This window comes from Lolium perenne, chromosome 2 (genome assembly GCF_019359855.2).
Source record: "Lolium perenne isolate Kyuss_39 chromosome 2, Kyuss_2.0, whole genome shotgun sequence".
Lineage (NCBI taxonomy): Eukaryota > Viridiplantae > Streptophyta > Magnoliopsida > Poales > Poaceae > Lolium > Lolium perenne.
Window position 1 is genome coordinate 326022884 of NC_067245.2, and position 19063 is coordinate 326041946.

The following is a 19063-nucleotide window of genomic DNA, read 5'->3' on the forward strand; positions in this document are numbered from 1 at the left end:
CTAAGTAAGGTACTAACCATGGAAATGGTCATGATGGTTTATTTTCCTAAGAATGGATTAGACTCATTTAGTCCATCCAATCATGGTTTATAGTTGATACCTATAACTATTTTGGTTTATTTAGGTTCCATGAAAGGAATCATTCTATTAGTCTTTGATATTGGTATGTTCAATTGTCTTCATTCTTTGGCTATCTTGGGCTTTATTGGTCTACGGTATTTCCTTCGTCCAACTTCATTAAGCTTAACTTACTTGAGTTCTCATACTTCTGAATAAATATTACTCACTTTCTCAAGTTATAGTCCACTTCTTAATTCCTCGAGGTATATTCCTCGGCTTCTGGTCTGACATCCTTCTGAAAGTAGTGTTCAACAATCTTATGAAAATAAGATTGGACTTCCTCTTAGTTCAGACCTTCTTCATCTATCTTACTCAAAGTATTGAGTCATTGTACCTCCAATTCAATATTTACTCTACCCCTTAGAGTTTTCTTATAATCTTCAACTCCTTTTCTTCCAACTATTGGATTGATGGTTAGAATATTAGTCTAGGTGTAGCTTATGGTTTATATTCTTCTAAGGTCTCGTGAAGAATCCTTGTGGTGTATCCACTCAATTGTGGACATCCAATGTGAATCCTTCGACTAAATGATTATAGTCTTAATTATTTGGCTGACCAGATTGTATTTGTTCACAACTTCTTGGTACGAATAATCCAATTGCGGACTACTTGATACCAACTGTGGCTATTTGATATCCAAAAAAATGGATTCTATTATAAGTTCTGATCAACTGGACGAGACATTCTCTACTTTATCTCGCAGTATTGATCCTATACCAACTGTGGTCTTCAGATACTAACTGTGGTCTTCTTATATCTTCTATGGTTTCATAAGTCATCTTCCTTTTTCGAGGGTTTATTGTTGCAAGAAAAGCACTAGCTAATACTATGAATATAGTATCCTAAGTGATTTCCCATGCATTCCCCTTCAATATTGACTATGGATCTGCTTGAGCTTCTCCATAATCACCAGATTTCTTACCTTCATGCTTCTCATGTACTAAAGTACTCCTTTGTTGAGGTAAAGCATGAGTTTTGATTGGTACTTCCTTCAGAGTATTGTGGTTACTTCCCACAACTTTACTTCCTTTCTCTGATGAACCTTCATCTTGTCTTCGGAATCTTCCAGAATTCGTCGCTTCCTCACACGAATACTATTACCCTCTAGATCTATAGCATCAAGTAAGGCTTGATATTGCAACATGCACTTGCATATCAAAGTCAAACTTCATGTATGGATCTAGTCAAACAATGAAAATTCCAATAAAATCCAAGAAGATTCAGCTTTGTGCTTATAATACACATCATCATAAGCCCGAATAATAGTTGAGTAAAACATCTCTAAACATCAGGCTCTGATGTGTAGTATATAACACCACATAATACAGGTTTATATCGTGATACTTAGCACGAATATGGGGATTTCTACTATTTATCTCAACATTTACCATAATTGCACATTTGCAATGTGATAAACTTGAAACAAAGTGGTTTGGAATGATTAAGGTTAACCTAATTTTCTTTGGAAGTACTACTTAACTTAGTATTATTCCATATATAAGTGCTATTGAGGACTATTTGGTATGATACCTCTAGTTCTAATATGGTTACTCTGAATACATATCTATTAAGATATAACTCCTATACTTCCAAGTGTTTCTATTATAAGCATATGGTCATGATGTGCTTGGCACACTTCCATATTTTTGGTACACAGTTCTTGCACTATTGTTGAACCACTGGCTTCTTATTGTACACATTTTAATTATTTATGCTATTTTAGTCCATCACATAATGACTCTCAAGTGAATCATCTATGATTAACAATTCTACCATGTAAGTAGACATATTTTATTCCTATTTCTCTTCCTTACCTCTCATGATTGACTCATCATGGTCTATACTACCTCATATAACTCATAGTTATCAGTTACTATCAATTGTTTCACATGTCTAGATAATTTTACTTACTCATTACTTATCTTGGTCTACATCTTCTATTAGGATATCTTAATTACCTTCATCTTTTGATATTACTCCACTTACAGGTCTGGATATATCTTACTTGACCATAACATGTGTTGGTATACATCTTCCAATAGGATATCTTCCTTATGGTTGTATCCTCTCTTTGGACTACCATGTATTGTATACCAACTGGGGTCTACTCATCTATTGTTCTAAGGACTTAATGGTATACTACATATTTAGGATTAGCTAACTTTACTTAGTAAAGATAGGTAAGAACTGTTGACTCAAGTGTGTCAGGATTATTCTCAAGTGAATATCCATCTCAAGTCATAAGAACTATTTGGTTTAACTAAGACAACTTCCTATAGACACTACCAATCCTATAGGTCTCCTTTAAAGGGTTTTAATCCTAAGGTCAAAGCATTTGCTCTGATACCAACTGTGGTGACCCGGCATACCACTGCATGGTGTAGTATGCAAGTCTGATATAACACCAATGAAACACCGTTCCACTAGTATTATATCGCTCAGAGTGGTACAACAGAAACATATGCGGGTCCAAGGCATGTCTATAGAATTACAACACTGACTCTGTTACATAAGATCATCACAGCCTCCTACTTTACAATGAGGTAAAACTGCAAATAACTCCAGAAGAACGACTCGTAGTCTAGTCTTATCACGAACTCTATTTGTAGAGTATTTAACTAGCTATAGAGGCTAAGCATAGATTCTAGCTAAATAGGAGCTAGGTTTAGGAAGAAAGTTCCTTTCTATTGCTAATCTAGGTTTTCTCCTTGTTGGATGTGGTATCTGACTCCTCTGACAGGGTCCTGTCTCTTGAAGTAGTTGTTGACTCCTCAGCCTTCGAGTTGCACTGTAGATCCTCCTTCGATGCCTCCATACCTAAGCAGGGGATTTAAGAGTGGGATGAGTACGAGCGTACTTGACATAGGCATCCCAAATGGGCCTGCCGAATATAGTACCCGGGGTTTACTGAAGGCCCACTACCCGAAGAATAAGAAGATTCGAGAGCCCAAGATGTATTTAAGGAAAAGATAGAGTTGTAATAGGAAGTGTTATTTGTAATCTGGCGGGATGAGTTAGAAACCGTCCCGGACTCTGTAAACTTGTATAGCACGAATCCCTCGGCTCCACCTCCTATATAAAGGGGGAGTCGAGGGACGAAGAATCAATCGAATCATTATCTGCAAACCCTAGTTTTCATAATCGTCGAGTACTTTTCGGCTGAAACCTTCGAGATCTACTTACCCTCTACTTCCAACTAAACCCTAGCCTACAATCCATAGGCATTGACAAGTTGATACCTTGTCAATTGGCGCCGTCTGTGGGAATTAGAGGCGTAAGGAGCTGATCTCGATGGCACGCTCAAGATCTTCGACATCGTCAACCGCAAGCAACACAATGGATCGAGGTAAACAGATCGCTGCTGGTCTTGTCGATTTTGTTCCTCACCCACCCTCCCGTTTGGATGCATATGCGTATCTGGCGGAGCCCATGGAGATGACGTTCGGAAGGTTTCACTTTCGCGTCGAGAAGGAAGGATCGTATCGTGTCGAGATTCCGATTTCGTCGGGATCGTCGGTGGTCGATTCCGATTTTTCAAACTATGCATCGTCAATCGAGTCAGGAGAAGAAGAAACCTCGGCGACACGCTACGTCAGCACCAGAGCAAGAGAGAAACTCGCCAAGATCTTCAACGACATGTCGTTTGAGTCATCTGCGGACTCATATATAAGCGATGGCTCAAGCGATGTCGACAGTTACGACTTCATCGACAAATCTCTGACAGTGGGCAAGGTCTTCATCAATCTCAACGATGATGTCACCAAACCCAACGTAGATCTGAGTACAAAGTATCATCAGATTTGCGCCATTGAAGATCAAGAGGAGACATCTGAGGCTTTCGACAGTCTGGGAAATCCATACGTCGATCCCTCCAATCTGCGACAAGGCCTGGGCAACAAATACGTCGGGCCAGAGCCGCGAGATAGAGTTCAACTTTCACAAGCAGCGTGGGACAGAGCTGCGAGAGCTATGAACGGCACAGAACCAATGGCTACCACAGCCACACCAGAAGAATTGCAAGCATATCAATATAGGCTCGCACGAGCCGCCAGGGAATTGGAAAAACAGACGGTGAGTTGAACGTAAGAAAGGAGGCAGCCTTCGCATCCAGCAGGAGAAGGGCAGATCTAAGTCGACAATCTAGAACTACGGGTGATAGCCATCGGGAGGCGCGGAACAGAGCAAGATCAAGGCTGCAACACATACCCGAAGCAGAAAGAGAACACTTGGTCCAAAACCTCGACATGTCCTTTATGTCGATAGATACAAGAGGAAACATCATCCCTAAGACACCAGAGGCTGGGTATATGGCGACACATGCTTTTATCCTTGCATCTAAACCACCTCCAGGTGATCCAAGGGAAACACTGTATAAATATGGCGGTAGCAGGAGTTGGAGCTATGGGGACAGCGTTTGTATCAACGCCTCCCGAAGGAGCGGCAAGGCAAAATAGTCCACGACCCGCAGCAGCAACAGCGGCAGCACCTGAAGGGCCAAGTGGAGCAAGAGACACAGCAGCACAAGCAAGAGTCGACAGAGCGCGGCAGAGCAGAAGGGATCATCGGCAATCCCCAGAACTTAACGACGAAGATATGTGCGGCTTACCATGCTTCACGAGGAGAGTCCGAAAAACTCGAGTCCCCTCAGGATTCAAGTTACCCGATAATTTCAAGAAGTTCGACGGCCTTCAAGATCCAGAGGATTGGCTAGTCGACTATCTGGAGACGGTGAAGCTGACAGGAGGAACTAGGGCAACAGCCATGCAAAGCATCCAGGTGCACTTGAGTGGAGCCGCACGATCGTGGATAAAGAAACTCGCTCCAGGATCCATCGACAGCTGGGAAAGTTTCGAGGACGTGTTCGTCAAGAACTTCAGATCCACGTGCAAAAAACCCGCGTCGTTAGAGGAGTTGAGAGCGTGTCGACAAAAGCCAGATGAGCCAATGAGAAAGTACATCCAGAGGTGGAATATCATCAAAAACTCGGCAGAAAATATATCTGACGAGAGAGCAATAGATGCGTTTGTCGCAGGAGTCAGGCGTGGAGATTTTGTCGAGGACTTGGGAAGGACCAATCCAAAGACAGTATCCGCGTTAATGGAGATAGCAAATAAATGGGCAGATGGAGAAGACGCTGTCCACAACAAACGACACAGTCGCCGAGAGGAGGACCGCGGGCGAAACTATCAACCGAGGCGAAGATTTCCTAGGCACGACCCTAACTACGACGCTCCAGGACAAATTTCGGCAGGTTTTCGGACAAATACAGCAGGAAGCAACAGAGATGATTACCAGAGAAGCAGTGAACAGCGAGGTGATAACAGGGATGATTCACGCAACAGGCAAAATAGCGGGCCTAGGTTCCCAAGACCTTTCGTGTCCCCTGAAGAGATGATGAACGGACCGTGCCAGATGCACTTTTTCCTCGACAGCAACGGCAAAAGACAGTCAGGGCACTTGCAGAAAGACTGTCGAAATTTTCAAGCAATGTTGCGGTATGCAGAGAACGCTAATGCGCGGGCAGCACAGAGAAATCCTCGAGAACCCAGAAGCGAGATTCACTTGCCGCCTCCTCCCGCGATTACAGACGACAATCGGCATCAGCTCAGAATAGCGGCAGCACCTGCACCACCACCTTATGTTGATCCTAACTCCAATGGAGCAAAGGTCGATGATTCAGAAGGGAAGGCCGTCCAATAGAGCTCAGAAAGTAATTTCACGACAGGTGTTTATGGCAGAGAAAATGCCTCCACCAACAGTTGAGTACCTTAATTGGTCAGGACAAGATATCGGCTTCACAATAGCAGATCATCCGCAGCAAGTTCCTCGACCAGGGCAGTCAGCACTTATTTTACCAGCAGTTATCACGGGATTTGATGTCTCTCGAGTGTTCATAGACGGCGGCAGCAGCTTGAACCTTATGTATGTAGATACATTGAGGAAGATGAACATATCCTTAGCAAACTTGAAACCAACAGACACAAGGTTCCACGGCATCACACCGGAGAAACCAAGTTATCCATTGGGAAAGATCAATCTCGACGTTCAGTTTGGGACCCGAGAAAATTATAGAATCGAGAGGCTCGAGTTTGAAGTCGTGGATTTTCCGTCGCAATATCACGCTTTGTTGGGACGACCAGCATATGCTAGATTTATGGCGGTGCCACATTATACATACTTGTTGTGGAGGATGCCTGGACCAAAGGGACCAATCACAGTCAAAGGAAGCTTTGCCTTAGCCGATAAGTGCGACAAGGATTTCCACCGGTTATCAGAAACTTTCGGGATGCAAGCTGAGTACTTGGCGTCAAAAAGCATGACTGATTACGACGTACTGCCAGACGTTGGAAGGCCAAACAAAGAATCAACTTTCAGTACCGAGAAAAATTCAAAAGAGGTGCAGATTCACCCGACAGACCCAAAAAAGACGACATCTATCGCAAACGACATGGATATCGCATAGGAAAGCGCGCTCGTCGAGTTCCTCCGTGAGCACTGGAAAATCTTCGCATGGTGTCCAGCTGACATGCCAGGAGTACCCAGGGAACTTGCCGAGCACCACCTAAACTTGGATCCACTAGCGAGACCAATCAAACAACCTTTGCGGCGTTTTTCGGAACCAAACCGCAAAGCCATGCTGTCAGAAATCAATCGACTACAAGAAGCTGGTTTTATCAAAGAGATATTCACAGAAGCCACATGGGTAGCAAATCCTGTGTTGGTGCCGAAGAAAAATACTAAGGTCCTTCGCATGTGCGTCGACTTTACGTGTCTCAATAAACATTGTCCAAAGGATCACTTTCCCCTCCCGAGGATCGATCAAATTATCGACTCCACGGCTGGATGTGAACATCTTTCCTTCCTGGATGCATATTCTGGTTATAACCAGATCAGATTGAAAGAAGAAGATGAAGTAAAGACCGCGTTTATTACACCTTACGGCGTGTTTTGCTACAGAACAATGCCCTTTGGTCTAAAAAATGCGGGAGCAACATATCAGAGGATGATGCAGAAGTGTTTGGCGACACAGATTGGGAAGAACGTGCAAGTATACATTGATGATGTCGTCATAACATCAAAAAAGGGGGCAACGCTGATCGAGGATCTCAAGGAAACCTTCGACAACCTTGATAAGTTTTGCCTCAAACTGAACCCGACGAAGTGTTCTTTCGGCGTCCCGAGGAGAACTTCTGGGGTTCCTAGTTTCAGCAAGAGGGATTGAAGCAAACCCCGATAAAATACAAGCTATCGTAACAATGAGGAAGCCAACAAAGTTGAAAGAAATACAACAGCTAACTGGGCGAGTCGCAGCTTTGAGCAGATTCGTCGCGAGGTTGGGAGAAAAAGCGTTGCCGTTCTACGCTTTGATAAAACAGGGAGACAAATTCCAGTGGAACGAAGAAGCCGACAGAGCTTTCGAGGATTTGAAGCGCACAATTTCGACACCACCAATTTTGGTGGCACCAAAAGAAAGGGAACCTCTCCTGCTGTATATCGCAGCCACACCCCAAGTGGTGAGCACGGTGTTAGTTGTCGAAAGGGAAGAAGAAGGAAAACTCCACGGCGTGCGAGAGGCCAAGATACTTCGTTAGCGAAGTTTTATCGCCCTCAAAACAAAGGTATCCTCGCACCAAAAGATAGCATATGGAGTGTTCACGACAAAGACGAAAATTGCGCCACTATTTTTCGGCACATCCGATCGTAGTGGTCAATGAAGCTCCTTTGTCAAATATATTGAACAACCCAGAAGCTACGGGTCGTGTCTCCCTTTGGGGAATAGAACTTTCCCCTCGGGACATCACGTATGAAAAAAGAAAAGCAATCAAGTCGCAAGTTCTGCCGGACTTCATCGCAGAGTGGATGGAGTTGCAAAACACAGGACCCCCAGACTTATCGAGAACCTGGACCATGAACTTTGATGGGTCCAAGAGACTAGAAGGGGCTGGCGCAGGAGTAGTACTCATATCACCTGAAGGCGACAAGTTGAAGTACATCCTTCGGATGACGTTCCCTAACGCATCTAACAATGAAGCAGAATATGAGGCTCTCATACACGGGATGAAGATGGCGAAAGCCTGCGGTGCAACTCGACTAAAAATCTTTGGCGACTCACAGTTGGTGGCACAGCAAGTTATGAACCAGTGTGACGCAGTCAATGATAGCATGATGGCATATAAGGAGGTGTACAACGAGCTCGAGAAGTTGTTCGATGGATGCGAAGTAAATCATATTAGTAGATTGAGCAACGACGAAGCCGACGTTCTTGCAAACATCGGATCGCAATGCCTTGCAGTGCCACCAGGTGTATTCTGGGAAGAGATAACAGAGAGATCCACTAAGTCGACAAAATCAAAAAAGAAGGAGAAGAAACCCTCGGGGGCTACCAAGGAAAAGCAAGAGGACGAAGAAGAAGATCAGGACCTGGTCATGATGATACAGATACCGTGGATGCAACCGTACATATCATACATCCTCAGGAAAGAAATACCCGACGATCCAGTTGAGGCAAGGCGAGTAATTCGACGCTCCAAAGCTTTCACGGTGGTCAAGGGAGAATTGTATAAGCGAAGTATTTCGGGCGTCTTGCAAAGGTGCGTCACACCCGAAGAAGGAAGAATAATTCTGAAGGATGTACACGAAGGAATATGTGGCCACCACGCAAGTAGTCGAGCTATCGCAGCCAAGGTTTTTCGGGCAGGATTCTACTGGTTGACAGCAATCGAGGACGCCAAGGACATAGTAAGAACTTGCGATGCGTGTCAAAGGTTTGCCGCAAAACCCCACTCTCCAGCAGCAGAGCTAGCACCAATACCATTGTCATGGCCCTTTGCTCAATGGGGACTTGATATGGTGGGCAAGTTACACAAATCTTGGCCAGGAGGAAAGGAGTACATGTTAGTAGCTGTCGACAAATTTACAAAGTGGATAGAAGCGAAGCCGATAAATTCACCAGACGGAGCATCCGCAGTAAAATTCGTAAAAGGCCTCGTCTTCAGATTTGGAGTGCCCCACAGCATCGTCACAGACAACGGCAGTAACTTCACATCCCATGAATTCAAAGATTATTGCGAAGAGGTGGGTATCAAGCTGAACTTTGCGTCAGTTGCACATCCTCAAACCAATGGGCAAGTCGAGAAAGCCAATGGCATCATCTGCAATGGCATCAAGAAGCGCTTATTAGGACCACTGGAAAAAGCTCGACATACCTGGCCAGAAGAACTACCAAGCGTGTTGTGGAGCATCCGAACAACACCAAACACAGCAACGCAGGAAACTCCGTTTTTCCTGGTTCATGGAGCAGAGGCAGTACTACCAATCGAGATAGAGCACAACTCTCCACGTGTCGCCGAATATGATGAAGAAACGTCGAGAAGAGCGCTAGAAGACGACGCTGACACACTTGATGAAGCTCGAGATGAAGTATTATCTCGGGTAACCAAATATCAGCAGGACTTGAAAAATTACCATAGTCGACGATTGCGGCCAAGATCTTTTCAGGTGGGAGACCTAGTTCTTCGGCTCACGCAAAAAAGTCATGAAAAACTCGAGTCACCATGGCTTGGCCCTTACATTGTCACGGAAGTAATCGGAGGAGGAGCATACAGGATAAAGGACAAGAAGACAGGGGTGGAGGAGACAAACCCCTGGAACGTGGCGCAACTTAGGCGGTTCTACGCCTAGAGTCGAAATATAGTCCTTGTAAAACTTCAATGTACTGAAACGCCCGCGAGTTTTCAGACGCACTCTTTTCCTTTTTCGGGGCACCGAGTGGGGCCGGAGAAGGTTTTTAATGAGGCGGGCTCGCGGTGCTGCAATATAATAAAGATAGTGACAATATAACTTTTCTTCTTTAGCGACATGATCAAAGTCTTTGCTCCGACGAATTTCAATATAGTTCATCGACAAAAGAAAAGCCTTGCCTTGGTATTCAAATACCTCGTGAGTCAATAAAAATACAAAAATAGTACTCAATAAAAAGCTCGGGGGCTCATACTCGCCATAAATATATAAATGCCTTGGTCCAAAACCTCGCAAATATACAAATACAGTAAAGAGTCACCGAAACACTCGGGGGCTAGACAAACAGAGAAATATAATGATTGCTTTACAATATAATCATAGTCCTGGGTTACAAAGAAGAAATATCTACAAGAGGAAAACAACTAGTCTTGATTCAATATGTCATCAAGAGTAACTCTGTTTTCTTCAGGAGCAGCACCAAGAAAATCGGCATAATGGCCATCGGCAAAAAAGTCGGCGTCCATCCGAAGAAGGTCTTCAATCATTTCTTCGGCTATAGGCGTAACCTTCGTGTTAATCCTGTCAACACCAACTCTTCGACGTTTTACCTTTTGATGAACTTTCGCGACAACCTCGGTAAGGTCAAGATTCGAGTGGCAGATCTGGAGCATAATAAGAGCAAATCTGGCGCCAGCTACCAGTTGAGCTTTGACAAAATCGTGGATACTGCGAGCATCCTTGAACCTTTCCATCAATTCAGGAAGAGTTTTTGGTTGGACGTTCCGAGGAAACATGGAGTTGTAAACCATGGACAAGGTCTTGGTACAAAAGTCAAGGAAATCGCGAGTTTGAGAGGTGCGATCTTGAAATCTGACAATTTGGCGGGTCCTCTCTGGGGTAGCCCAAAACAAAGAACCATGGTCCAGGGAAAGATTAACAAGGAGGTTTGTCCTAGCGTTTACCCTCTCTTCCTCGGCAGCAGCATCAGTAAAGGCACCTATCAAAACAAAGAAGTGGAAACCTTTAAGAAACAATAGCAGGAAGATGAAAGATATCAGCGGATGAAACAGGCATACCCGACATATCTGCACTGGCTTCATTCATTAATTCGAGCATGAAATTTTCTCGAGTAGTCGCCTTTTCAGCCTCGGAAGCAGCAATTTCCTTAGCAGCCACGGCCTCGTGAGCTTGATGAAGAGCAACTTTTTCGGCTTCAGATGACTTACGAGATTGCTCCATCATCACAAGTGTTTGCTTCTTCGCATACTGAAGTTGCTGCCGAAGTTCATCCAGTTCTTGCGACAAGGTATCGTCGACAGGAGCAGTATCAGCAAAAGCTCCCTTCGCGCGAGAAGAAGAAGGCGAAACATTGGAAGGAGCGGAAGATGGAGTATAGTTATCAAATATCAACTGAAATTTAAACAAGACAACATCAAACAACAAGCAAAGATAGAGTTTTTCATTAATTTCTTGGAATAATTACAAGGGCATTACAGTGGAGCTAAGGAAATACGTGTCGCCAAATGACTACTTTGGCGACAAGAGCAAAAGAAACAAAGAAAAACAGAGGCATGCAACTAGACCTCCGGCCTTGACGAGCTAGGAGTCGACGATGGCTTAATCCCGAGATAGGCCAAGATCTTCTTTGTGTTGGGCTTGGCCGCCTTAATCAGTGACTTCCACCTTGACTGCTCTATTTGCTCGGTGTCGCCAACTTTCATCCAGTCAATAGTCTGTCGACTGTCAGCAACCAACGCGACAGTGTTCTCAACGGCAACCTTCATATTTTCTTGGCGCATCTTCAGTCCAAGGTCTTCCGGTGTATTGAACATCTTGGCAAGGTTGAGGAAAGTCGCAGGCTCCTCTTTCTTCGGGAAGAAGTAGGGGAACAATGCCGACAACACGGCGCTAGCATTCGACACACCTTCACGAATCTCGGACCCATGAAGCTCCAGATAGGAAAGTGCGTCAAGGACAGGGTCATTGACAGGATTCGTCAGATCAAAATCCTGGTTTGTTTGGGCTGTCAAGGAAACAAAGCATTAGTGAAAAGACAAGAAACAACGATTCTCATAAAAATAGAAGGGATCAGCAAACTTACTGAAAGTGCGGCGACTCTGAGTTTTCAGGCGCTTGAGGATTCCTTCTTCACGAGAAGCTTGCGCAGCTTTGTGCTCATCTAAGGCAGCTGTAGCATCCTCAAGTTTTTTCTGCAATTCCTCGACACCAGCAGCTTTCGCCTTGGCTTCATCAGCTTCGGCCTTGGCTTTGCTAGCAGCGAGGTCGGCTTTCTTGCGGGCCGCCTCACTTTGCTCAAGTTTTCGAGCAAGTGCGTCGGCGCGTTCGTTGGCCTCTGCAAGTTTCTCTGTCGAGATACGGAAAAGAGAGAGAAGAAAGATCAAAAATCGCGACAAGCAACAGGAGTAAAAAATCAAGGAAAAACAGCAAGTATAAAAGTAGTTACCTTCGGCTCTATTAGCATATTCACGGTACCCAATAAATTGGGAACCGATGCGGAGAAGATCCTTGATCATAGGCTGTTCAACGTGAACACAGCAAGAGAAACATCGGCATGAAAAAGAGAAAAGGTGTGGAAAAACAAAAAAAACATATAGATGTCGACAAGCTTACATCATCTAGGAGCAGAGTCGACGAACTGCCCAACTGAGGGGCAGGTTCAACAATCTTTTCCACCCTTGTCCTTTTTGGTGAAGGAGCAAGGGGGCTTGATGGTGGAGTAGTGGTGACGACGTTTTGTTGAGGAGGCGACGTTTCTTCTCCTTCAACTAGCGTGTCTGAGGCAAGTACAGTACGTGACGTGCTTGTCCGAGGAGCCACGTCAGTAGTTGGTACTTCTTCTTCCTCATCACTGTTGATCAAAAAATCGGTAGCATAAAAAGCAAGACAAGATAAATATTTCGAGTACAAAAATAGGGAGAAATAAAGACGACTTACGAGCTGACGAGGGATTCAACATAAGGATCGTAAGCTGCCTTCGGATGAGAAGGAACAACTTCTTCAGCCTTAGAGGTGCCAGAATCCTCGGCATCATTCCTTTTCCTTTTGTTCCTTGGAGAAACAGCAGGAGGAAGGGATTGCATCGATTCACTGGCTTCAGACTCAATTTCTTTGTCACGAGAAGCCGCAGATTTGTGAGAACCCGCGACTTCACTTTCAGGAACAGAAAAACCTTGAGTATCTTCGGCAACGATGGCCTGTTCTTCGACTTCTCCACCCTCAGGAAGAGGAGGAAGGGAAGTCATAGTAGGATGGTTCTGTACAAAATAGTGACAAAAGGGAAATTAAAGAGATGACAATACAATGAGATGCAGAGAAAGTGCGGAACAGGATAAAAACTCGGGAAGACAAAATACCTCGGGGAGTGGATTGGTGGAGCTGTACGGTTCCACGCGACAAGAGGAAGGAACTGGGTCCTTGCCTAGGCGAGAAAGTCTTCGAACCAACTTCTCCAAGTCCTTGGTGGAGAGATCACCGGAGATTCTGTTGGCGTCATTTTTACCAGAGTACGTCCAAAGGGGATTTTTGCGAGCCTGAAGAGGCTGCACTCTAATCCTAAGGAAGTAGGCAGTGATTTGAACACCAGACAGCTCCTTGCTTCGAGTGTTTTGAAGCTGACGAATGCGAGACATGAGTGCCTCTGTCGCCTTTTCTCATCCTCGGAAGCTTCGGCATCCCAGAACGGCGGCGCTGAATTACGGCACTTCCGTCGAAAGGGATTATGTTGTGTTCAACGGAGTTGGCGCTTTCTTCGTGAATGTAGAGCCACTTTTTGCGCCATCCTTGGACAGAATCAGAAACTTGACGTCGAAATAGTCGACATCGGTACGAACACAGATAACAACGCCACCTATGTTATAAGTGACGTTGTGGGAGCCATTGCGGCGGAGGCGAGAAAATGCGTTTCCACGAGCCCAATTGGGAGGGATTCCGAGGAAGCATTCGCAGAGCGTGATGAAAATAGAAATGTGAAGGATGGAATTAGGGGTCAACTGGTGCAGTTGAATCCCATAAACGAAAAGAAGGCCGCGGAGGAAATCATGGATGGGGGTCGAAAGGCCGCGGATCAGGTGATCAACAAAACTAACCCGATACTCCATTGGAGGCTTGGGGTAGCTTTCTTCGCTGGGAAAGCGGATGGCGTCCTCCTTCTTCATGAGGCCGAGCCTCTTCAGCATGTTGGTGTCTTGGTTGGAGATTTTGGATCTCTCCCACTCAAGATCCTCGGCGGCCATCTTGGATTCCGGAGTGCTGTGGCGAGTCGACGCGCGCGGTGGCATCAACGGCAATGGGCAAAGCAATGTATGAGCGTGCGGAAGATCGAGAGAGAGTTGGGCGCGAGGGAAGTTTTGCGAAGAGGAACAGATGAGCGGCGCAAGCGAGGATGAACGGAGGTTGAAGAAAGGTTTATATAAGAATTGGGTGAAGTAGTGTGCCGTTGGATGAAGAAATCGTGTGGTGAGAATAGATCTTCTAGATACAAGGGCAAAAAAGTATTTTTCTTGAGATAGGCGTTACCGTACGTGCGCCGAGAAAAAGCGGAGGACGTGTGTCCCCCACTTGCACGACGTGTCAACGAGGTGGAAGCAATGGACCCACGTGGCAGGAAAATCACGACTATTCGAGAAGGATGAAGTAAATTTGATTAAGGGAAGCATGTCGACAAGAAAAATAAAAGAAGATTGGCGACAGGAAGAATTATTCAATACTGGAGCCTTTGATCAAAAACAAGTTTTTGCCCAAATGCTCGGGGGCTACTTCGACAGAAAGTAAAATTTCGAGTATGGCAATATAGAAATTGCGGGAGCCTACAACCAAGCACAAGTCCTTGGCTGTAGCCTCGGGGGCTACTCCCATCGGGAGCGCTGTTCGCGCACCCGAGGGATTAAAAAAAAAAAAGAAGAAGAAGAAGAAGAAAGAGATCATATTGGGAAATAATGACAATATAGCGACAAGGTGGACTAAAATGTTGAGCCTACAACCAAGCACAAGTTCTTGGTTGTAGCCTCGGGGGCTACTCCCATCGGGAACGCTGTTCGCGTGCCCGATGAAATTAACAAAGGAAAAATAGAAAAGCAAGAGAGTATATTTCGAGTTATAATTAACTCTACATATACTCCCATCGGGAGAACAATATGTCATATTTGACTCAATAAAATGTGCCATTCCAACAGCCGGAAAAGCACTCGACAATATATTCTCAGAACGCCGAAGTTGCGATCAATTTCTGAATGCCGCAAATTTGCGAAGGTAAGACCCCAGATCCGTTCTGCTGGGCGTGGCATCGCCAAAGACTGCGCTCTGCTACTTTTATCCGTATCAATAGATACGAAGAAAAATCCTAACGGACGCGTTAGGTACCCGATAAATTTGACTGGGACTCGACAGAATGGTAAGACCTTAAGCGGCACCTGTCGACGTTTACACCAGTATCCCGAGATCATGTCCGGGGACGTGATTTTGAAGTAGGTTTTTGCGGATTGCCACTAGAGCAGTTAACTAGTACCTGATCCGTCAGATGAACTAGCCCCAACTACCAGTATCCCTGTACAATATAGAATTTTATGTGAAGAAATATAAAAAGTTAAAGCTTTCGAGTAAAAATAAACAGTGGAGATTTTCCCTGACTCTACGATTCAAGCAAAATCTCGGGGGCTACTGACATAGGCATCCCAAATGGGCCTGCCGAATATAGTACCCGGGGTTTACTGAAGGCCCACTACCCGAAGAATAAGAAGATTCGAGAGCCCAAGATGTATTTAAGGAAAAGATAGAGTTGTAATAGGAAGTGTTATTTGTAATCTGGCGGGATGAGTTAGAAACCGTCCCGGACTCTGTAAACTTGTATAGCACGAATCCCTCGGCTCCACCTCCTATATAAAGGGGGAGTCGAGGGACGAAGAATCAATCGAATCATTATCTGCAAACCCTAGTTTTCATAATCGTCGAGTACTTTTCGGCTGAAACCTTCGAGATCTACTTACCCTCTACTTCCAACTAAACCCTAGCCTACAATCTATAGGCATTGACAAGTTGATACCTTGTCAGTACTCAACAAGTTCATTATAGGAAAGAGGTGTTTAATGCACTAGCTACGGCATTAGACTAGAAAGTCTAATACCAATGCAGGTTTTCATAATCATTTCTTCAAGAGGTTGCTTTTATTCAGAAGAACTATGTCCGTCAGCCTTCACCGGTTTACTAGAACTTCATGGAGCTCCTTTCCGGCCGCGTTCGCAGTTCCATATCCCGGAACAGGGAGTGACAGGTCACGGTTCTTTACACTCTGCAGAGGTGTGTTGCTTTACCCATAAGAGATCTTAACCTTGGTGCCAACCAAGCTGCAGGCTTGTCCACACTTCCTATGGTGTGAGGCCCGGTATAAGGTCATAGTCAATCATATTCCTCCGCTACCTCGCACACCCACCCTTTGTTGCATGCCCCGACCCTGGGTCCTCGCCGGTCCCATTATTCCCGTAATTTCAGGGTGGACCCCGGCCACGACGACAGTCTGGGATCGAACCAAACTCCTTCGCCGGTAGCTGCAACCCATCATAGACCACATTACCGTGGGGACTTAGAATGGGTTCCCCACCCACAAGTTGTTCCGCAAGCCGCAACCGCTACGGTATGCACAGCATAACCGTGGGGACTTAGAATGGGTTCCCCACCCACAAGTTGCTCCGCAAGATACAACTGCTACGGTAAGCGCATCCGTTGATGTACAAGAGGTGGAAATACAATTGACTATTCCGTCCCACTCCAGATCTTATGGTTAACACGGGTATTACGGCACAAGAATCACTGGCGACATTTGTTGTTTAATCCTAGATGGATATAACCCGTGCAATGGAACCTCCACCATATCAACACAATCCATGGTTCCATTGCCCACCACGTAGTCATATTCATAGTTATGAAAGTAGTGGTTTTGATTTTTATGCAGTAGTGATAACCATAATACTTTGCAAGTAATTTGATAGAAATACTCGAATGACATGAGCAAGTGATGAACTTGCCTTTCTTGACTGCAAGATTATGCAGGCAAGGTCTTCGATACGCAGTAACTCCAAATTCTGAAATAGCATCATCGTCCGGTAAGGACGATGTTTAAAATATTGGCAAGGATGCAATAATGCATAAGAATGAGATGCAATCGCTCTAAGCGTGACCTAACCCCGATGATTTAGGATCAGTGAGTTGTAATGATTGATTCAGGGTGTGTTGCACTTTTAGAGTGATTCACATACAAGGTTCTTATTCAGGTGTGATTACTTGGTATCATCAACAAGTAAATAATAAAGCATAATAATCAATTGAGCACACAAAGAATGATAATTGGCATAATGTTAACAAGTAAAGAACAGTGGTCAGTTTTAGTACTATATGGCATGGTTAATGATTAATTATCATATACTTTAAAAGAATAACTTTTGAAGAACATGTTCTTAAATAAAGAACAAGTATGATAATTAGGTTGATGGGGTTCTATGGTTGACTATGGTTTCATTTAGTTTCTGGAGTAAGTATTAGATGGATCCTAACAAGGTTGGGATTCGTCAATACTGTGTGGAGTTATGCCTAGGCATCCTAAGCAATTAATTACACGTGGGTGCTATCAAGATTGGTTTATTTTGCTAGTGATAGCTGGCTAGGGTTTATAGGTCCTTATAAGCAGGGTTGATGATGATCCTTTATTTTCTTCAAAAGAATAACTTTTGAAGAACATACTTCTTAGGTAATAAGAAGTATATCAATTTGGGTTGAGGTGGTTTAGGTTTTACTATTGGTTCTATTAAGCAAAGAATAATTGGCTCCTAAATAGGATGGTTGATAAATATCCAATACTAGTAGGGTTTAGTGGAATATGGTTAGGTAATGCTCGGGGTTTGGCATAGTTGCTCACGAGGTTCATCACATTGGTGTGATGCTAAGTAAGAAAGAATATGGATGATGGCTTTGGTAATAGGATCTAGGGTTTACACTTGGTTGACCCTCTTGGATTGTTTAGGTCTCGATGATGATGAACACCTGGGATACTAATTAGTAGTGTTAGGGTTCCCATATTTTATGTGGATTTGAACAATCATTGAATTGCTAATTGTGCATCTATGACTACTAATGAAGTAACCTGATCACAAGTTACTTGAGGTTTAGGTTTGGAAATAATTTATGGTTCACACATAAAATATTGGAGCTAAGGTTTCTAGTGGAATTAGGGTTTGGGTTTTCACATGAAATGATGAATTCCTGTTTTCCTACCATATGGAACTAGGGTTTTCTAATTACCCTATAATTCTTGGATTAATAACTTCATTATAAAGTTGAAGTTATTAATGAGTTTGAAATAAAAGTAATATTGGATTTGTCCTTTTATTATTTTTAAAGAATTAATAATTAAAGTAATTATTAATTAGGATTTAAATCCTCCTATTAAGGATTTAATAAATTATAAGCAAAGGAAATTAGTTTTATTATTTTCCTGATTTGCTTATTGGTTTTTATTAATTTTAGAAGTTTTTGTTAATTATTGAAATTTAATTAAATTTGGAATTAAATTTAAAGGTTTAAATAACAAGTGTTAAATAATTAAATTTTTATTGAAAATAAAAATTTCATATTATATTTTTATTGGATAGAGTTTTCTTTTCTAAGAATTTTAATATCACATTTATATTTTTCCGACTTTTTATGAATTTTCTACAATTATTTGAAGTTGCAAGTATTTTGAGATTTAATTGAAACGAGAAATAACTAAACCTACCCAGATAGTTTACCCACGTGATCCACCGACCGGTGGGGTCCTCGCACGTCAGCTGCCACGTAATTTTGACCGAAGTCAAAATCCAGACATGGCGCTGGAGCTCTGGCCGGCGGCCAGTCGAGGTCGATGTCGATGCTAGAGGACTTACGCGGTGTGGCGCGCATGCTCATTCGCATCAGCGTGACTCGGGGAACCTAACGGTGGTCTCGCCGCTAATTATTGGTCATCGGAGAGTGGCCGGCGGCGAGGTGAAACGGCGGTGCTCGCAGGCTCACGGTGCGGCGAGGCTACGGATCATAATCGAGCAAAGCGAGCACACTGGGAGATTGAGGAGCTCACCAGAAGCACGTATGGCTTGACGGCGAGGTCGGAGCTGGCCCAAATTGCCGGATTGAGCCATTACCGGCGCCGGAGAAGATG

General features: G+C 44.1%; 1 protein-coding gene across 1 annotated transcript; it reads right to left on the minus strand.

Moving 5' to 3' along the window:
- Positions 1-291: 291 nt before the first annotated feature.
- On the minus strand, positions 292-18819 carry LOC139835916 (uncharacterized). The gene is made up of 4 exons (XM_071825816.1): positions 18657-18819; positions 11963-12226; positions 11545-11884; positions 292-352 (listed from the first exon to the last, which is right to left on the minus strand). The coding sequence occupies exons 1-4, from the start codon at positions 18817-18819 to the stop codon at positions 292-294; spliced, it is 828 nt and encodes a 275-aa protein (XP_071681917.1).
- Between the last annotated feature and the right edge of the window lie 244 nt (positions 18820-19063).